Source organism: Ostrinia furnacalis, unplaced genomic scaffold (assembly GCF_004193835.3).
Source record: "Ostrinia furnacalis isolate ACB-3 unplaced genomic scaffold, ASM419383v2 OfSCF7586, whole genome shotgun sequence".
Lineage (NCBI taxonomy): Eukaryota > Metazoa > Arthropoda > Insecta > Lepidoptera > Crambidae > Ostrinia > Ostrinia furnacalis.
Window position 1 is genome coordinate 191,344 of NW_021137825.1, and position 20,929 is coordinate 212,272.

Sequence of the window (20,929 nt, forward strand, 5' to 3'; positions counted from 1 at the left end):
GGACAGTGGAATTTGAAGGTTTCCCGATGAGAAGTATTTTGAACAACCAATGAGTGGTCATTCAGGTCGAATGAAGTTGACAGAATGACATCTGATTGGTTATTCAATCACAGCAAGCATTTCTCCGCTAAGCTCTGCCTTGGTGGAAGGCCTTAGATAGACTCTGTGAAGGTGTCCGAAGGTATTTAAATAGAATCTGTGAAAGTATCTCAGGGCTGAGTGTGAGTTGACATCAAACGTGCTTACTAGTGAACGCGTAAAAAAATTACATTAAAATGTATGACGGATTGTACAGCGCCCCTAGCGGAAACGTTCAAGAACTAAAATTTTCATACATTTTTTAACGCACTCACTATATGTATAGTGAGGACGTTTGATCTTAACTCACACTCAGCCCAACTGAAGGTATTTCAGTGATCATCTGTCCTCTGGGCGAGTCGGTGGCTGCTACTCCCACACCACGACGCGATAGTCGCGGTCCACGCTGTCCACGTAGAAACCGTTCATGTACTGGCTCGGCAGGATCTCACTGAGCTGTAATTCAATTGATGGCTTTATTATCATCTTGTTAAAATTATATCTGGGAAAGGCTGTCCCTTCTGGGACTTGGCGAAGAAAATCGGCAAGACTTGGAGCGAGATCAAACGCGAAGCTCAAGGCCGAACGCGATGGAGGACTGTTGTGGACGCCCTCTGTCCCATCCAGCCCCTTCTAGGGGACCTAGGACATAGTCTGGAACGTAACTGCCATGTTCTGCCGCCAGAGTGCAGCACTAGCACAGAGTTTTTGATAAGTGTGTCGTTCTAAGTGGGAATATAATTGCAAAATATTTTTTTTGTTTGAGTTGTATTTGAATACAACAATGAAATTATTGGGAATAAATACTAGAATTTTTTACTGTGCTAGCAGTGCCCTCAGCAAAGGGCATAATATTTCAAATGAATTTTTGCTTTTTAAGAGCAATAACTGCAGATTTTGATGTTCAGTCTTTCAACTTTTTAAGATATTATACCATTGGCCAATCTCGAATTTGACTGCTAAGGCCTTAAGCTAAGGCTATGGATTCTTTAGAACAAATTAGCAAATTCATTATTATAGTGATCACAGCTACCAGTTCTAGTGCCAACAATAAATAAAAACCAAAAACTATGAGGAATGAGTGGAAACCATGAATGGAACCCAGTGAAATGAAGGCAAACAACAAAGCCTTGTACGCCAAGTAGTATACTTACTTACTAACCTAGAGGATAACAATAAAATATGATATAGTGTATCACAGTTATTTTATTTTATAAGAAAACAATAACATTCACCTTTTAGTCAAATTACAGTCTTACATGAAAATAAACATTATTTGCACAGCTTAACCACCTCGCCACCTTATACCAGAGCTATAGTCTGGTCTGCGAGCACGTAGAATTTTGTCAAATGACCCCAAGCTACCCATAATTATCACTCGCGCATAATTATGTTGCTGTCGCACTCGCACACTCACTGCGGGCGCCCGTCGCACAGTAGCGACAGCAATATACACGAGCGATAAGGTTGGGGTCATCGGACAAAATTCTACGTGCTCACAGACCGGGCTTTAGTTACCGGCGTATAATGTACAGTTAGTCTAGCTATTCCAGTTACTAGCCCATTTAACAAGTTAGCCGCGACATATTATTATTACACATTACATTTCATCAAATCATCTATTGATGATATATCTAGTATATTTACTAGAAAGATTCTGAGACGGTTACGGCTATCGGCCTCAACCTTATTAGTTCATTGAGAGATCAAAATATTTTGATTTTAGTATAAGTAATTAAATTCTACAACTGATTACAAAAAGACAGTATTAAGTACTCCATTTATATTACGTATTAAAATAATATCTTTTGAGTAATTTGACGATAATTTGGTTACATCATTAATTAGACGAGACAGACGTAGACAAAAGTAAACATAGCGAAGGCCGTTGTCAAGTTGTCATATTAGTTTTGAGATTTTCTGTCTGGTGATAACTTTTTATCAAAACTTAACAAATTTCATAATTAGGTACTTTTCTAATTCATCTATAAATATCCCTCCACCAAAAAAAAAACTAGTAAATGCTACAAATGCTGTCACAATTATGCAAAGTCCACAACTACAACTTTAAATTTTTTAAATAATTTGCACCATTAGTTTTAATATTAACACGTGAGATTGTAAACTACCAGTGGGTTAGGTTAGATTGTAATCTAACTACGTCTTATAATCTGACGGAATTCATAATTTTACGGTGACATAATTTGCCGTGCATTCGTCCGTATATGACGTGACAGTAAAAGTACTTTACAAACAATGTGTAAGCCGGATAATGCACTCGATTCGAAATAACTTTATAACATAGATAAATGCTGTGTGCAAGCGTATACCTACACTACATTTACAATTAACATTCAGATGTGGTATTATAAAATAACTGCCTTATGAATAAAATGAAGAATATTAAAGACATCTATTGGGGCGTTATATTAAATTTATAATATTGCGATATTATTACACATTGCATATTCAGTGACTGACAAAGTTTTACAAAGAACATTTTGAACAATTAGTGAATTCCGCACGTCTAAGAATTTCGAACAAAATACTCAGATCTGGCACAAAAATGCATATTATAAAGAAGTAATTCTACACATCATCAACAAGAATATTTTCACTATCGACGAGAAAATCATCATAATTATACTGAACACTTATTTAGCTATCTGATATTCAGAGACAAATGATATGAAAGTAAATGAAATTAAAACAATGCAAGAAATATTTTCACGGTTCCTGACCGAGTCAAATAAGAGTCATACTGCATACAAGATCATATTGGCCAAAATGTAGGAGATTTTTGAAGTATTTGGCACAAGAGATAATATTAAAATGATTTTTCCTGTGTCTAGAGTTTTAGATAGAACATTATATTTGAGTTCTCATTATTAAAAATCTATGTTTAATTTCCCTCTGAACTTAGCCTTAAATACATAAGGGTGCATATCCATTGAGGCGGAGCAAGAGAGTAAAGCGGAGCGGAGTTGCAGACTCTTTTTGTCTATTGGAAGTAGTCCAGTTAGAGCACCTGCCCAAATAGCACCTGGCTTAGTCCACAAAGAGCACCTATCGATATTTCGGGTTCTCTGTTCGTGGACAAAAATGTTAAAATAAATTTGAATCCACGAATAGCGTTATAAATTTATCGATAGGTGCTCTTGGACTAGGCCAGGTGCTTTTCCTGCGGGTGCTATTTGGGCGGGTGCTCTAAGTGGACTACGTCGTCTATTGATGCAGTGAGGCAGAGGAGCGAGGAAGAATTGCGGAGCGAAGTTGCGGAGTGTTAATCCATTTACTAAGTAAGGGAGCCCAGAGCGCGGTTTTTTTCTGCTTGTCCGCTCCATTTCCGTATTCTGTTCTCCGCTCCGCTTGCACAATTTGCTTAAAAAATCTTGCAAGCTAGATTAAGAATTCATTTTACGGAGCAGAGATTGGTTTAAGCAACTAGTGTGACACTGCACAAGATTAAGGTCAATGGCGACATCTATTTTATCAGAGGCTAGAAAACATCTTAGGTCGCTGGGCTACCGGATTAAATAGATTAGTTAATATTGGCACCGATCCGCTCCGCTCTCCTCTCCGCTCCTCTTCAGTGGACAGGCACCTTTATACCGGTTAGATGGTGAGCTTGGACCGGAGCTGGTGGTCCAAGGTCCTCACTTAGGGGCCTTAGATGGTGAGCTTGGTCCAAGGTCCTCACTTGGGGGGCCTTAGATGGTGAGCTTGGTCCAAGGTCCTCACTCGGGGGGCCTTAGATGGTGAGCTTGGTCCAAGGCCCTTATTTGGGGGGCCGCAGCGGCAGACACGTCTGCCAGTGGCGCCGCTTCAGACCCGCGCCCGATGGCCGCGTCTGCGCACAGGGACCAATAGCACGCCGAGGGTGATATGGAGGACTTACAGTGCTTATAAGGCGAGTGCGTTTCTTAAACTCAAAAACAATGCTACGAAGATATTTACATAGGAGTAACCCTGAAATATTTAAGGCTACGGTCTCTTTCAAACGCTATACGCGGCGACGCGGCGTAGGTACGTCAGCGTTAAACGTTTCTATGGACGGAGACCAGAACAGTGCATTCTATAGTAAGCATTGGCTGCGTTTGTTGGAAAAAAGCACCTGTAAACGCTTATAAGCTAATGGCGATCGCTAAGCGGTAAGCGCTGTCACTGCTAAAAAATCAATGTAACAACACGTCATTATTGAAGTAAGCAAGTGTTCCTCGGCTCAAAAACTGAACTCCGACAAACGTTACTTCGACATTACGTTACTCCGACACTACTGATTATCGACATGACTTTACTTCGACACTACACTACTTAGACAAAGGCGAATATCCTTTGTCGGAGTAGTGTAGTGTCGAAGTAAAGTCATGTCGATATTCAGAAATGTCGAAGTAAAGTTTGTCGGAGTTTACTTAGGTAGCCGTGTTCCTCACCGAAAACTACCATTAGCGATCACCATTTTGATTATAAGCGCTTACAAGTGATTTTTTCCGCCAAACGCACCCATTGTGACGCGGTCTATGGCGACACTACACGCGCCTACATAAAGGAGACTATAGCCTTACTATTTCCACCAAGCCTCAAAATCTAAATAAGCAAAGCTAGAATTACTCTATCAAACCTAGATTTGTGTATCAAGTAAATTTTAACAAAGCTTTTTTAACGATTATTTTAAGCAAAAATATAATTATTTCACTTCCGCTCCCGCCCTTTCAATTTTAACAATTTTAAATTCTTATCTTATTATTATTTGATAGAAACAATACTCTACAATTCTTTTCTAAATGTTAAAGAACAATGGTTTCACATGCAATCACGTAGCTTAAATTGTAAATTTTTTATACAAGGCTTTGTTGATTTCATGAAGAATACTCAATAATACATACACTACAATCTATAATAAATAAACATTGAATAAGCTAGCGATATGTGTGATTATAATTTAGATAAATGATATTTGGTGCCCATGAAAATAAAGTGCATTTAGATTAGGGTTTTAAAATGCTTAGGAGATTACGATTATATAATTATGGCACTAGATTTAACATTTCCTGGTGATTCCGACGTAGCCATTTATTTTTATTAAAGTAACTTCAGTTTTATGATAAAAAAGTGACTTTCGAATAGTTACATTTAAACTTTTATCTAAATTTTCTGTTTAAATATTAATCCTTTGGTAACGAAGATTTTAAATGTAAACACAAGTCACAAGACAGTCTCACACTCAAAAGTCATACAACTGCAACACGTGTAATATTTTTTATCTTACCATTTATCTCAACTCGATTGCCCAATTTTAGATTTTAGTTCAGGACTTTCTTTAAAAGAATATTAAATTGTAAACACAAATTACTAATTCCGTTAACCCCTCGTGGTAAGCCAAATATGCCCGCGTTCCTCGGATCACGAGTCGGCCAGTCTGACACCTTCACCGTTCGGCAATCGTCGCTTCGTCTATGATAGCACCATGGACAAGCAAGTCTAGACTAAGGGCTGATTTTTCAATCGTCAGTTAATATCTTTTATCTGAAGAATAACCTTGTCATTTTGACATATTTCCCATACTAACTGTCAATGTGCCAAACTTATTCTTCAGTTAGAAGTTATCCGACGATTGAAAAATCAGCCTTAAGTCTGGAAAACTTGGCTAGTGTCGGAATCCCAGGATAGCGAATCGCTAGCAAAAGTAGAAGCTGGTCTGCTCCTCACTCACCAGGTTGGCCGACTTCTGTTGTTCACACTCCATATCTTTTTCTTTAGCCTCTTGTTCTATGTAACCTGAAAAGAGAAAAAAAGATGTCTCAAAATCTTGTTAAGGGATGTTACAACCCGGTCGAGTGAGCTGCGCACCCGGCAGCCGTGACGTCACACCGACGCTCTGGTACGGACGCGGCGAACGCGGGGAGGTGTGCAGTGAATGGGAGGAAAAGTCGCATTCTAGCGAGGTGCGCAGTAAGCTGATCGTTTTATAAATATTATTTTCAAAATACCGTCTTTTTCGTATAAGGTTTGTGTTAATGTTTGTCGCGGACTATGGAAGTTTGTTGTGATCAGTGATCAAACAACAGGGGGATTAATTGACTTATTGGGAATTTCCAGCAAAATTATTCGATATTTTCGATTCCATAGTATTACGTCATAAAGATACATGTGCTATAAACTCCGTTAAGCCTTTTTATCTTGCGAATGCCTCTGCATGCATCGCAATACTATTGTAATAAAGAAATAAATATTTATAGTACTATTCGAGTCACAAAAGTACTACAAATACTAAAATGTTCTTGTTTGCTCTCAGTGCATACGATTCCAGTCAAAAGTACTACAAATACTACAATGTTCTTGTTTGCTCTCAGTGCATACGATTCCAGTCAAAAGTACTACAAATACTACAATGTTCTTGTTTGCTCTCAGTGCAATCTGCATTAAAATTAAATCTCTTTATCTCTTGTGAATGAACGTTACTTTGTCCTAATTGAAACAACGAGGATGCACTTAAATAATTATAATCGTATAATGAACTACATATCAAACTTCACATTTTTGTTGCAATATAACTCTTATTGCAACTGAATAGGATGCTCACAGCTTAAGAGTGAAACAAGCCAGGTGATATCAAATGGATTGTATGCACACGATGCAACCTTTTGTTTGCTTATGTAGTGTAAGTAAAGGTGCATTTACATTTAAATTATGTAGTAAGAAAACTAGCCTTGCTCTATGTTCTCGCGAACGCAAACAAAAACAAAAAAAAATCAAGGAACAAAAGAAAGAGAGAGATAAGAACTAGGAGTGCTAATGCACATTTTGTAATCGTAAAGGGTGTTATTTTGCAACAAAAATTATAGTCAGATGTGCAGGCGCTGATATAAAGAAAATCAAATCAAATCATATCAAATTGACCAAAACCCCCGTCAAAATTGACAAAATTTCAATTTCAAAACCGCATTCAGAAGCAATATTCCCAAAACAATCAATAAGGCCCGCTTTGACAAAACTTTTATCTGAGAATAACTCCTGGTATAACTGGTACGTTGACAGTTTCAGTATGGTAAATAATATGTATGTCGAATGACTGATGATTTATTTTGAGATTAATATTTACTCTTTTTTGGTCGAATCCACCCTAAAGGCCTATTCAAACCTGAGCGATATTCGCTGCCGCTGTGGGTAGAGGTACATACCGCGCGGGTTTCGCTCAGGTATTTAGTATCAAGTATCGCGGCTAGAGCGACCTGAGCGATATTCGCTGCCGCTGTGGGTAGAGGTACATACCGCGCGGGTTTCGCTCAGGTATTTAGTATCAAGTACCGCGGCTAGAGCGTTTTCTCTGCCGCAGACGGTAGCGATTACCGCTTAGGTCTGAACAGTATTATTACCGCATACCCACTGGGTTTTCTCTGCCACAGACGGTAGCGTATTCGCTATACCGCTTAGGTCTGAATAGGCCTTAAATCAAATAAGAATTTCTCTAAGTTTCACAGGTATGATTTCCTCATAGCTCATTAGCTCTTGTGACCGCACCTAGTTCTTTGTTTAGAATATGACTGAAGAATGCACTTTACTCAACTAATACCCTTTAATAGTTTATAATGCAGAGATAGCGTAATCTCACACATTGTAACTCACTCTATCTGTCGTAGTGATAATGAACTAAACAGGGTTCACGTTGTAGGTCAGCGGTCAGCGGGTGGTTATCTCGTTTTATAATAACTAGTACTAATTAACTGGCGAGATATCAATCTAGGTATAGTTTGTGAAGACCTTTTGTTTTGATTGTTGGTGGGTTCCAACAAACGTCAGTGATCGGCACTGCGCCGAAGCTATAGGGCTGACTTCGGTAAAATGATGTGACGTGAGGTGCCAAACTGCGGAAAATGGCTATACATGATTTAATTTTAGCATTAATTATCATGAATAATATTAACTACTTATTTACCTCTCAGTGCCTTGAGGCAACTTAAAAAAGTACATTCTGTGTTTTTATTATTATTTAGGCAGTTAAATACTGCACAGTATTTAGTACACCATTTTCTTTATTTTCTTCCATCATACACAAGAATACGCGTGCGTGAGTCAATGTTCGCTCGTATGTGAGGCCTTGTCGAATAGTATCCTGTAGGTGGGCCATTGTGCGTGTTTTGTTTTCGATGTAAACTTGCGGAGATGAACAGGCCTGGCTAGACCTATTATAAAGAGACAAGGCTAATCAAAAATAAATTTGGATGTTTGTAATCAATTTACAGTGAATAGATATAATNTTTGTCCTAATTTAAACAACGAGGATGCACTTAAATAATCGTATAATGAACTACATATCAAACTTCACATTTTTGTTGCAATATAACTCTTATTGCAACTGAATAGGATGCTCACAGCATATGAGTGAAACAAGTCGGGTGAAGTGATGTCAAATGGATTGTATGCACATTTTACACGAGTCACGGTTACATCTTTTGTTTGCTTAGAGCAGTGTGAAGGTGCATTTACATGGACAATTATTTGAATTAGTAACTTTATGACCGTTTAAGTGACTCCTATGGTAACACATAGCAGGAATTTTGTTTTCAAAGGTTTCACTTAATAATTAGGGATTGATGGTGAAAACGGGCAATAGAAAACTAGGCTTGTTTTAAGTTCTCGCGATCGCAAAACAAGGCAAGGACCATACGAAAATATCTAAAAGTACAATGCACTATGCAGATGAGCACATTTTGTAATCATAAGGCTTCAGTTAGACGACGCAAAAACTTTCACGCGGCCTTTTGGCGTACCAAATAAGCTATCGCCCGGCCGCCGCGCGGCCTCTCAGCATCCCATATAAACGGGCCCTAAAGGGTGTTATTTTGCAACAAATTAAATTATAGTCAGATGTGCAGACGCTGATATATAGAAAATTGACAAAAAATCAATTTCAAAACAGCACGCAGGAGCAATATTCCCAAAACAATAAATCAATGAAGAATTTCTCTAAGTTTCACAGGTATGATTTCCTCATTGCTCATTAGCTCTTGTGACCGCACCTAGTTCTTTGTTTAGAATATGACTGAAGAATGCACTTTACTCAACTAAATCAAATCAAATCAAATCAAATCAAAATCATTTATTGCATAATGTAGGTATACTCGACACTTTTTGCACTTTGGCTAACTTTGCAACGCTGGTACGAGAAAACTATTTGACTTTGAAAAAATTTGATTACATGGCCAGGTAGATAATTTATTCCTGTTTTATGTTAATTTTTATTCATTATTGTAGGTATTATGAATTAATTCAAATAATTATTTAACTGAAAAAATACCCATTTGTACCAGTACTCGACACTTTTGACCCAATTATCGTCAAAGTGACCCAGTACTCGTCAATTTTCGGCACTAATTTGAACCTTATGTCCTAGGTAATAAAGTATAATTATTTTGAGTGTTAGCTAGTGCAAGCAACATCTTCGCAGAGATTTGATGAATTATTGAAGTTTTTGTAAGTGATGTTACATATTTTTTGAAAATTTGACGTGTAATGAATATTATAAATAAATTTCTTATTCTTAGTATTTATCATCTATGCCAATTTAATACAAATAACATTAAGAAGCGATTTTGACAGCTTTTGTGTATGAAGTCCTGCTCATTAAAATTATTTTTAATAATTGTTATTCATCATCATCATCATCATCATCATCTAGGACGTCCACAGCTGAATATAGGCCTCCCCCAATGATTTCCACAACGGTCGGATGGTGGCGGCCTGCATCCAACGCCTTCCTGCTACCTTTATGAGCGCGTCAGTACCTACCTCAGTGCCTAAAAACGAAAGTCAGTGTGTGTTACCAGTGATGATATACGGCTTGGAAACGTGGCCTCTCAATATAGGCCTTATAAAATAAGCCCAAAATTGCACAGAGTGCTATGGAGATTGGAGAGAGCTATGCTTGGTGTTTCTTTATGAATCAGGAATGAGGAGATCCGTAACGAACTAAAGTCGCTGACATAGCCCGAAGGATTAGCAAGCTGAAGTGGCAATGGGCAGGGCACATAGTACGCAGAACTGACGGCCAATGGGGTAGCAAGGTTCTGGAGTGGAGGTCACGTACCGGAAAGTACAGCGTAGAACGTCCAACCACAATAATAATTGTGATTGTTAACAATTAAATAATACATCAAACTTCAAGTTTCAAACTAGGTACTCTCTATATTTTTGAGAACTTAATTTACTAACACTGCAAACAGGATGATAGTGTGAAAATACTTATAGTACTACTACTAAGTGGGGTCCTGCATAAAACGGGATGTCACCGTGGGAAAGAGTACCTACATGTAATAACTCTTAAATTGCTAAAACAATAAGACACCACGTAATAAATAATGGAGACACGGCTGAGCTTCTGAAAGCAGTAGGAACAACTGTCCTTGAGGTATTTAAAAAAAAAGTTTATTAGCAATTTGTATTGCATAAATTACTAATACTACCAAAACTATATTAAAGAATTGTATGTATACTCATCATACTTCTGGGTTATCTGTACATTTATCGAGAGTTATGACGAATTGTTCCACTTGGATGTTTTACTACTCCTAGCTTTCCGAACTAGCTGCTTTCTGAAAAGGCTTCAGTAGACCACATACATACGATGATTATACAGAAGTATTTTGCCTTCCGTTTGTGGACTATGAGAAAACCAGCAATTCCATCAAGACTTGGGATGTTCTATACCGTCTTTTTAGTGAGAACTACAACGACACACAATCGCTTCAATATCCGTCTGTTTCTAAGATCAGAATTCGAAGCCTATCCATTTGCAGAGAGGGGTAAGAAGACAGGGAGAATACATATATCCAAAACTGTTCTGTGCCGCCATGAAATATGTTTTAAAGCCTAAGGCTGGAGTGGACTACGCTGAGACGTTAGAAGACCTATATGCACAATGCCTGATGGCCTCAATAGAGCTTCTCAACTAATATGTCTAAAAATAAACATGGACAAAATAAAAATTATACCATAATGTACAGACATTATGCAGCACTGGCTGCATCCACTCGAAGATTTTCGACTTGAAACTCTATGTTGTTGAAGCATAATAGTACCAAACTTCTAGTTACGAGTAGGTAGGTCCAACTTCTAGAAGAGATCCAACTCGGCTGGGCTTTCGGGAAACGACATCCTATGTCCTGAATACCTCTGTAAGCTCTTAATCAGTGTGTAATGCTTGAATGGAGACGTGAGCGCATACTTTGGATTCTGTATTATGAAACTCTTATGTACTTTACTTACCTGTGATATCACGGCGAGAGTGAGGGAGAAAACATTTTGAAATACATACGAGTATATTACTGATGATAATAATTTTGTAAATAATCAGTACAGTCATGCGATTCTGTTAAAAATATAATATCGTCACTGCAAGTGCAATATTGCTATTTTTTAAATAACCTGCATGTCATTTAAACTTTATTCCCTTGCAATAAAGTTCAAAATTAATTCACTGACGAACTTAGGTGCAATACAATAAGCATGACCCAATTGTCGTCAAAATAGTGTTAATTTTGACGAGTACTGGGTCAAGCAAGGAATTTAGTGAACCAATAAATGTCACACGTAAATTATATTAAACTAATGAAAAAAAGAGTCGTTTTATGAGTTGTGTGGCTAGAAAAATTACTTAACATTTTTACAGAAAAAATCACACCTCCCTAAACCCGATAGATTTTGCAAAAAGTAAAAACTAAACTGACGGGTCAGATTCCAAATTCAGTGCCTAAATTGCCAAAAAATGAGAAATTTTGAAAAGAGAATTTTCAAAAATTTTTATTCGGTATCCATTGCATGTTTTAACTAATTGTTGTTATTTCAACTTATACATTAAAATACCAAAAATATGATGCCATAAAAAATGTTAAGTTTAATGTTGGTGGAAAATTTTAACAAGCGTTTTTGTAAAATGTGACGAGTACTGGGCCCCTGTCGGTATTACCTGCGCTTACCTTAGGTCACATAAAAAAATATATTGTTCAGCTACATCATACTAAGACTAATACATACCCTTTAATAGTTTATAATGCAGTGATAGCGCAATCTCCCACATTGTAACTCACTCTATTTCTCGTAGTGATAATGAACTAAACAGGGTTCACGTTGTAGGTCAGCGGTCAGCGGGTGGTTATCGCGTTTTATAATAGTACTAATTAACTGGCGAGATATCAATCTAGGTATAGTTTGTGAAGACCTTTTGTTTTGATTGTTGGTGGGTTCCAAAAGGACAGGCTATGAAACCTAAACCTTATGGTGTTGTATGTTGGTAACTATAGGCCTAACTGAGTCAGTGCCTTCGTAGGGTAGCATTGACATTTATGACGTGACAGAGATTTTTTTAAGGGACGGTCTGTCTTCTGCCAATGACATGTAGGAGAGATAGAATACACGTGACTATTGAATACAAATCTGAAACACATCTGAAGTCTCGCTAACGTTTGACGTCATCAAAAATATCCTCCCGTGCCGCTCCTATACCTCAGGCACTGACTAAGTTATGCGCTAGACCACAGATTAATAATAAGTACTACGTACAGAAGTTTTACTTCGCGAAGGTATTTAAAAAAATGTATGCTCAATGTCATTAACAATATGGTGTAATTTAGCCTGTCTCAAGAGTCAAGCACCATTTTGTTGACAAACGTCAGTGATCGGCACTGCGCCGAAGCTATAGGGCTGACTTCGGTAAAATGATGTGACGTGAGGTGCCAAACTGCGGAAAATGGCTATACATGATTTAATTTTAGCATTAATTATCATGAATAATATTAACTACTTATTTACCTCTCAGTGCCTTGAGGCAACTTAAAAAAGTACATTCTGTGTTTTTATTATTATTTAGGCAGTTAAATACTGCACAGTATTTAGTACACCATTTTCTTTATTTTCTTCCATCATACACAAGAATACGCGTGCGTGAGTCAATGTTCGCTCGTATGTGAGGCCTTGTCGAATAGTATCCTGTAGGTGGGCCATTGTGCGTGTTTTGTTTTCGATGTAAACTTGCGGAGATGAACAGGCCTGGCTAGACCTATTATAAAGAGACAAGGCTAATCAAAAATAAATTTGGATGTTTGTAATCAATTTACAGTGAATAGATATAATATAAAAATTACATAGATTGCTCAACTTGACCGTTTGCACTAAAGAAGCCGGTAGTCCACCAAAATACACCCTTAGGCCCGGTTTCCACCAAGGGGGAGCGGAAAAGTGTTTTGTATAACCAGATTTCCTGGTTACCTGAATAATGAAATCTGATTTGTTATTTATTTAAAACACTTCTCCGCTTCTTCATTATAGTACNCATAGTAAGGCATTCGTTTTGTGCCAGTTTAGGTATTTAATTTAGCATTAAATAAATAAATAAGCCATAAAGAACAACTCACACGACCCGCCATACTTTCACAAGATACATATTTGTGTACTATTATCTGAGTGGGTTAATTAAAGCTTGCCCCACTAATTATAGCTAACTAATTATAAATTAAGCGATAACCGATTGGAATTGTTTGGTTGTTTTTATGAATTATCTATGTTGGTTTATTTTTTGTAGGTAATTAGAAAAACATCAAAATATTTTCGTACACACTGATTGGAAAGTGAAGATCAGAGGTGACCATGAATGAAACAAACAACTACAGTCATATGGCACTACTTATCAGTTTTAATGCAACTAAAAATAGCAATTTCTAGTTGATTGTATGTAATCTACGCTTTATTTGGATACTAGCGGCCGCCCACGACTTCGTACGCGTCCATTCCGTTTTACCTTCTAAGGTGGAGTTTCGTAAAATCCGTTCTTAGTGAGCACTGATCACCTACGTTCTAAAAGAAACCCCCATGTAAAATTTGAGACTCCTAGCACTTGTAGTTTATGAGATCTCGTGATGAGTGAGTCAGTCAATCAGTGACCTTTTGCTTTTATAGATAGATAATGGAGTGTTATTTAAAAGAAGTTGTGGTCTGTAACAGTGGCTGGTTTACCAGTAATACCGCGACTTACCTCCATTCGGCATCGTGAGCCAGAACTGGTTGCGTAATGCGTAGAACAGGCCGAGGGGCAGCTTGACCTGGTCCACAGAAGCTGCCAGGATCTTGGCTGCGTCCACCAGGAGTGACGCGCACCAGGACGTCGCCTATATCAGATTTTGAAACTACATATTATACCGCGACGTACCTCCATTGGGCATCGTGAGCCAAAACTGGTTGCGCAGCGCGTAAAACAGGCCAGGGGGTAGCTTGACCTGGTCCACGGAGGCCGCCAGGATCTTGGCTGCGTCCACCAGGAGTGACGCGCCAGGACGCTGCATATACCAGCTGTTGGAACTATTATACTGCGACGTACCTCCATTAGGCATCGTGAGCCAGAACTGGTTGCGCAGCGCATAAAACAAGCCGGGGGGCAGCTTGACCTGGTCTACAGAGGCTGCCAGGATCTTTGCTGCGTCCACCAGGAGTGAGGCGCACCAGGAGGCGGCGTATATCAGCTGTTGGAACTATTATACCGCGACGTACCTCCATTAGGCATCGTGAGCCAGAACTGGTTGCGCAGCGCGTAAAACAGGCCGGGGGGCAGCTTGACCTGGTCTACAGAGGCTGCCAGGATCTTGGCTGCGTCCACCAGGAGTGACGCGCGCCAGGAGGCGGCGTATATCAGTCTCATGGACGACTGCGCGGCCGTTGAGCAGATGATGGGGTAGAGTTCTTGATGACGTCGCAGGTTGTAGAACGATATGCCTGGAAGATGACATCAGGATTAGAAAGAAAGAAAGAAATAAACATTTATTGCCATGGACATCACAAAAGACAAAAGAGGTAAAATAAAAAAAAAGCAAATGAGACAGAGGTGACATAAAACATACAATGAATGAGCAAGTAAACTAAGCAGTGCCACCCTGTCGCACAGCGATGCCCATCGCAATGGGACCCCACTCAGCATATGCCGTGGCCCCCGGTGAGGGTTTTCAGTGTGCCCCATGACGAGTGAGAGTCACGGACACTAACCTATACTGCATAAAATATACATACATAAATAATAATTTTAAGTGTAAATACAGACGTAGTAGAAAATAATAATATACGATATAGACGAAGTAGAAAAGATGTGATAAGATATTTATAAATAAAAAGATAATATTTAAAAAACAAAACTGTGTGTGTGTACATAATAATAATAATAATTAGCATCAGGGCATTTGGTTTTCTCTGAAAGAGCACTCTCTAGAGTCTAGAGGCAAATGGGTTCGGGAGGCCTGGGGATTGACGATTTTCCGCTTCGGGCTAGTTTTGTAAAGTAGTTAGCAAGAAATGCGGACGTTATCTAAGGCTTGATAGGGCACATGCTGTGCAACTCTCTCAAAAAAAATGAAAATCAGTAAGTTATAACTACCCCATTTCCTACTTCGAAATAACACCGATATAAGGGGCTTTTACTCGTACTCTTTCACAAAGGAATATAGCCTCTGATTTTTTTCATTAAAACCGATGGGGACAACTAGGTATACATCTCAATAATTGGGATATAACAGATTGAAGGCAGAATTTACACTTCGTGTATAAGAATCAGTGTTGGCAGTCTTGGCACACAAAATATTTAGAATGATCCAAGTAGGTATTATCTGGAAATATTTAATTACTAAACCGATTACTAAGCGGCCTCTGACCGAATGTTTCGTCTGTATGTTATTGCTATGACGATAATTAAGATAAGTACCATGTAAATTTCCTGGTCTTGTTGCTAACTAACGATAAACAAATACTAAAAAGAACATGAGAATAACATGTAAATATAAGTAAAAAAAGTGCGAGAGGAATGGCGACAGATTGTGAAGCTTGCCACCAAGTGTGACGACCACGACCACTCCTGCCAAGAGTGTAGCGACGAAGAAGAAGAAGAATTATAAATAAAATCTATGTAATAAGGCTACAAGCAAATTGGCAAGATTTGTTCTATTGATGAGTAAAGGACATCGACCTTTAAATCCCAACTAATATTATAAATGCGAAAGTAACTCTGTCTGTCTGTCTGTCTGTTACGCTTTCCCGCTTAAACCTCGCAACCGATTTTGATGAAATTTGGCATAGAGATAGTTTGAGTCCCGGGAAAGATCATAGGATAGTTTTTATCCCGGTTTTTGAAACAGGGACGCGCGCGATAAAGTTTTTCTGTGACAGACAAAATTCCACGCGGGCGAAGCCGCGGGCGGAAAGCTAGTGTTTAATACATGTACTTGATAACAAAATTGTGCACATATTTCTAAACACTTTTACATTATCTGAAGTTTGAAGACGATCGGCGATAAGCCTTTAACAGTAGTTCCCCGATTGTTCCTCGCTACTCGGAAGTGGTTGCAAGTATTTTGACAGACAGAGAGACAAACAATTCCTCTTTCCAATAAGTGGTTGGATGACACCCACCTTGCGCCTGCCTGTTGAGGTAAAACTCCAGGGTCCCCTGCCACATGTTGACCCTAACGCCGATGATGGTCCCCCTACAGAAACCAGGCGATTCAGCGCTAGATGAGGCGTTGTGCCGAACGGCCCCCGTATACGAGAGCCCGTAAGACTCCGTGTCAAGCCCGAGGAGAGACGTGAACTTGAACTGGAAGTCTGAGACATTCACTTTTTCCGAGCCCAGGCCCACCATCTGGGGACAAAGTTTAATGTTAGGGCTTTCTAAATTTCGATACTTTGCCGCGTTATTTGAAACAGTCAGCGTCAAATAGGTCGCGACACATAAACTAGCCAAAAAGTTTGCAGCACGCCTTTGTTATAATTTGGAATAAGGTTGTCAACTTCTTGGCCACTATGGGTGTCATGTACTATTTGATGCTGACTGTACTATACTGCTCAGTACGGCTAGCACGAAAAACTTTCGAGTTCGAATCGTTTGCGTATTCGAATCGCCATCAAAAGATTTAGTACGAAAACTGCAACAACTTGTGAACATGTCGTAAAGTGAACTTAGTATGAGAAATGGTTGCACGAAACTTATTTTGAGAATCAAAACTGTCACGTTATCGTTTAATTCTAAGATTGAGTATCGAATTTTGTCGAATACGCAAACGATTCGAAGACGAAAGTTGTTCATGCTAGAGGTACAGATCGACGCAAAATGTCCGCGCCTAGTAAATCTCTTTTACTGTCGTCGAGCTGGAGGCTCGGTAAACGCAGTTGCAATGAGAGATGGATTGAATGAAAATCTGAAGAACATAGCTGGAGTGGCTGTATGAAAATAGCGGTATATCGCGCTTGTGGTGCTCCATAACAGAATTATTATAACACTTGTAGTCTGCTCCAGTCCCGAAATAGTGGCCAGAATAAATTTAGAAGACAAGAATATGATTCTATATTCATTACAATAATTTACATAAATGTCATTTTGTGAAATGATTTCAATACTCAACGATTGTGGAGCATCACTTGCACAGAAACGACAAATAAACTGACGTGTATAATAGAAAGCTTGATAACGATTCCGAGTGTTGAACTTTCTTTGGCCTTTCACGACTATTGTGTAACAAGATAAATTATATAATGCAGCAGGATGCTGATAAACCAGACAAAGTCTCGAATTCTCCATGATAGGAATAATTGTCCACTTCATATTAAATAGTTGCGAGGTCTTGACCCATCTCGCGAGGTCGGCCGGTTAGCTTCTGATTATTCTCTTATAGTTATTAGTTACTTGCACGATAAGATATTTTGCCCTTCAATTAGCACACAATGTTACATCTAACAAACGTGTTAAGGACATCTACATCCGAGATCTGTTATCTATAGTATACCTAGTTATAGCGCAGAGATACAGTTTTCTTACGCATACAGTTTCTACGTCACTGCATGAGAGATGTTCGTGCGTCACATGCATCATGAATGATATTAGGAAGAATGAGATCGGGGGGTATGTATGCTCGGCTAGTTGAAAGGCAATGCCAGAACACAGAGAGATGGCGGACGATCGTGCGGAGAGCTGTATCCATCCGCCTCTAAAACCAATGTGAACAACGCCTCAACGTGACCACGACCGCTCGGACTGTGGCGTAAATATACCATCCGAGGCCTATGGCAAAATCTGTGCATGGGGCCCTTGGCGTATCTATAGGGTTATTTTTCCTGGGGGCCTCGGCCACCCTATAGTTACGCCAATGCTCGGCCAAGAGGGGCGGAGGAGTAAAGAAAAATGAGGCAAAACGGGAAATATTATTCAAACTATTTTCATGCGTACGAAGTCGCGGGCACAGCTAGTAATCATATAAAATTAAATGCGTAAGTGAATAATAGATAAAACAGACCAGTTCCGGTCAATGCATTTGCCAACTGCCTGACATTGGGGCATTCTGCCAAACGAAAGGAAAACTATTCAGAAAATATCTTACAGTAGTAAAAATATTACACTTCAAGTCCAATTGCCCAATTGTGAACTTGGCAGACTCTGTATACAATTTATAGCATTTTAAAGTTTTCTACCTTGACTTATGTAAATATGTATGTACACATACGGATTGTTTTCCATATTAATATTTATAATTAAAAGATTATGATAATTTGCTACGTTGTAAATAATTTAATATTCAATTTATTACAATTAAAATAAAAAAGTACATGTCCTACAGTGAATTTGCTATTGTCCTTAATAGTCTAGTAGATTACTAAAACATAGCTAAAATGTTAAAGATGTACAAATGTGACCGACCTAGTTTCAATTTGTTTACGGTTCAATGACAATTTATCAGTTTAGTCAGTCTGCCTGATTCATAAAACAATAAAGTGATGTTGGAAACTAAAATATTTTGATAAAGATAAGGAGAAGTTTGCAAATGGATTAAATAAATTGTTATCTCCAATGTTTAGTGACTAGTGGTTTAAATGTATGCCAGCAATTCATGTTAACGAACTAACTAACCTTTGTTGAATGTAAATGTGACGTGACAAGCAAATAAATAAATGGGTGCATTATGCGCAAATTTTCTACTTTGTACTGTACACACGGCCACACTGTTAACTATCCATTTCCGTTATTGCTCTCGCTCTCATCAAATGGTGATTCTTTGTGATAGTACGAGATGACATGACAGGCAATGGATAGTTAACACTGTTGCCGACAGGGTTCGAAAATATCCGATATTTATTATAAATATCAAAATATCGGATATTTATGAAATATATCCGATATATATCAACTTTGATATATATCAAATTTGTATGAAAGCTATACTATTATTTTATTGTATTATTTATGAATACCATTGCATATGTGTCACATAAACATGTTTTTAATGTTTTTAAAACTTAAAATCAGACAAATAAAGCAAAAACATAAAATCTTCTTCTAAATACGGCAAAATCAACTAAAAAACAAAAATCTTATATGAAAAAGTACAAATACAGTTACAAATTTTAAAAATTGATATATATCATCAAAACCGGCTGGATATTTATCGGATATATATCCGATATATATCAAGATATATATCCCTTGATATATATCCTCGAACCCTGGTTGCCGATAGTACATAATGTATTTTACTTTCCATTTATTTGTTGATGTGCAGTGCAACAATTAAACGAACACGAATTTTACTACATAAGTAAAAAAAAAACTTACAATATCAGTTCCATATGTTTCAGTCAGCATTTTGACTTCCCAATAGTAGTGGTAGTCCAGTTTCATCGGCGTGTCTCCCCGGACAGCCGCCGTGCCGGAGCTGTAGAACGGGTGGAACGTCACTTGTTTCTGGTCGTCGCTGATCACCACCCAACTCAGTCCATTGTCAGCTGGATGTTCCCATTTCCATTCGCTTACTAAAAGTTTGAATGAAAATGTAAAATGTTTATTTTGTTAACAACAATAATTAATAGAATTTGAAGTGCACTCTTTCTTGTAAGTGCAATGGCACCTGTGCCAGAAGGAGTGACTCTCCTTAACAAAATAACATAAACTAAGTAAAAGAATGGAGGTAGAGATGGGCATGGAAATTCTATGAAAGACAGTGTTTTTTAACATTTTTATTGAATTAATTTTATTGATTTCATTTTACAGACTTAAATGATATGTGGATGGTATCTCCGAATATATTATTGTAAGATTTTGAGGGTAATGTTAGGAAAATCTAAGTAATAATAAGTTAAATATTAACTAGACTGTATAACATCACAAAGCTCTTGGAATTGGCATTTTTTTAAACTAATTAATTATTGTCTTCTTTTTTTATTTTGGCAATGACTTGGTTTTGAGAACCAGCATCCAGATTCTATTGAATCTGCTGTTATGATTACCATAACAATAACAGCAGATTTTAAGAATTCTGAACAACTGATGTGATTTAAAAAAATGTTTGCCCAATAATACAAAGGTAGCCACAGCTTACCATCGTATTCTTCTCCACAAGAACAAGTATTCAGCTGTTTCCATTGCATTGGAGTTCGCTTTGACCAGCATTGGCAGTAGGATGTCGGATTCGTGCGTTCACACTCCCTGCTGGCGCGAGTTCTATATCCAACACACTTATGAACAGTCATGTTTGTTTCAAACTCAACACTCAACACAAAGTATATGCTTTCTATAACTGGCACTTGGGTAAAAATGTAGGACAGTAGAGTTAAATAGCACAAAATAAATAAAAACAGCAGTCAACACAAAACACCAACAGATTTATCTGACAGACGTCATAAAATGAATGAATGTTGGCAACAGTGGAGGTTGTATTTATAGCTTTGGAGATTTCGTTTAGAAATTTCTCCTTAGGTAAAATTATAAAACTGAAAGTTGTATTTCCGAAATCGCTTCGCTCCCGTGGTCACAGTTAGTTTCAAGATTTTTAAGTGT

The 20,929-nt window shown here is 38.1% G+C and overlaps 1 protein-coding gene across 2 annotated transcripts; it reads right to left on the reverse strand.

Annotated features, from left to right (window-relative positions):
- Positions 1–113: 113 nt before the first annotated feature.
- On the reverse strand, positions 114–20,793 carry LOC114365402 (SPRY domain-containing SOCS box protein 3). 2 transcript variants are annotated; one of them, XM_028321968.1, is made up of 6 exons: positions 20,472–20,793; positions 19,709–19,905; positions 16,519–16,747; positions 14,617–14,838; positions 5,792–5,856; positions 114–534 (listed from the first exon to the last, which is right to left on the reverse strand). In XM_028321968.1, the coding sequence occupies exons 1-6, from the start codon at positions 20,620–20,622 to the stop codon at positions 448–450; spliced, it is 951 nt and encodes a 316-aa protein (XP_028177769.1). In that variant the 5' UTR covers positions 20,623–20,793; the 3' UTR covers positions 114–447. The 2 variants fall into 2 exon arrangements, with proteins under 2 accessions (XP_028177769.1, XP_028177770.1); XM_028321969.1 differs by lacking the exon at positions 114–534 and adding an exon at positions 1,267–3,928.
- Positions 20,794–20,929: the final 136 nt, after the last annotated feature.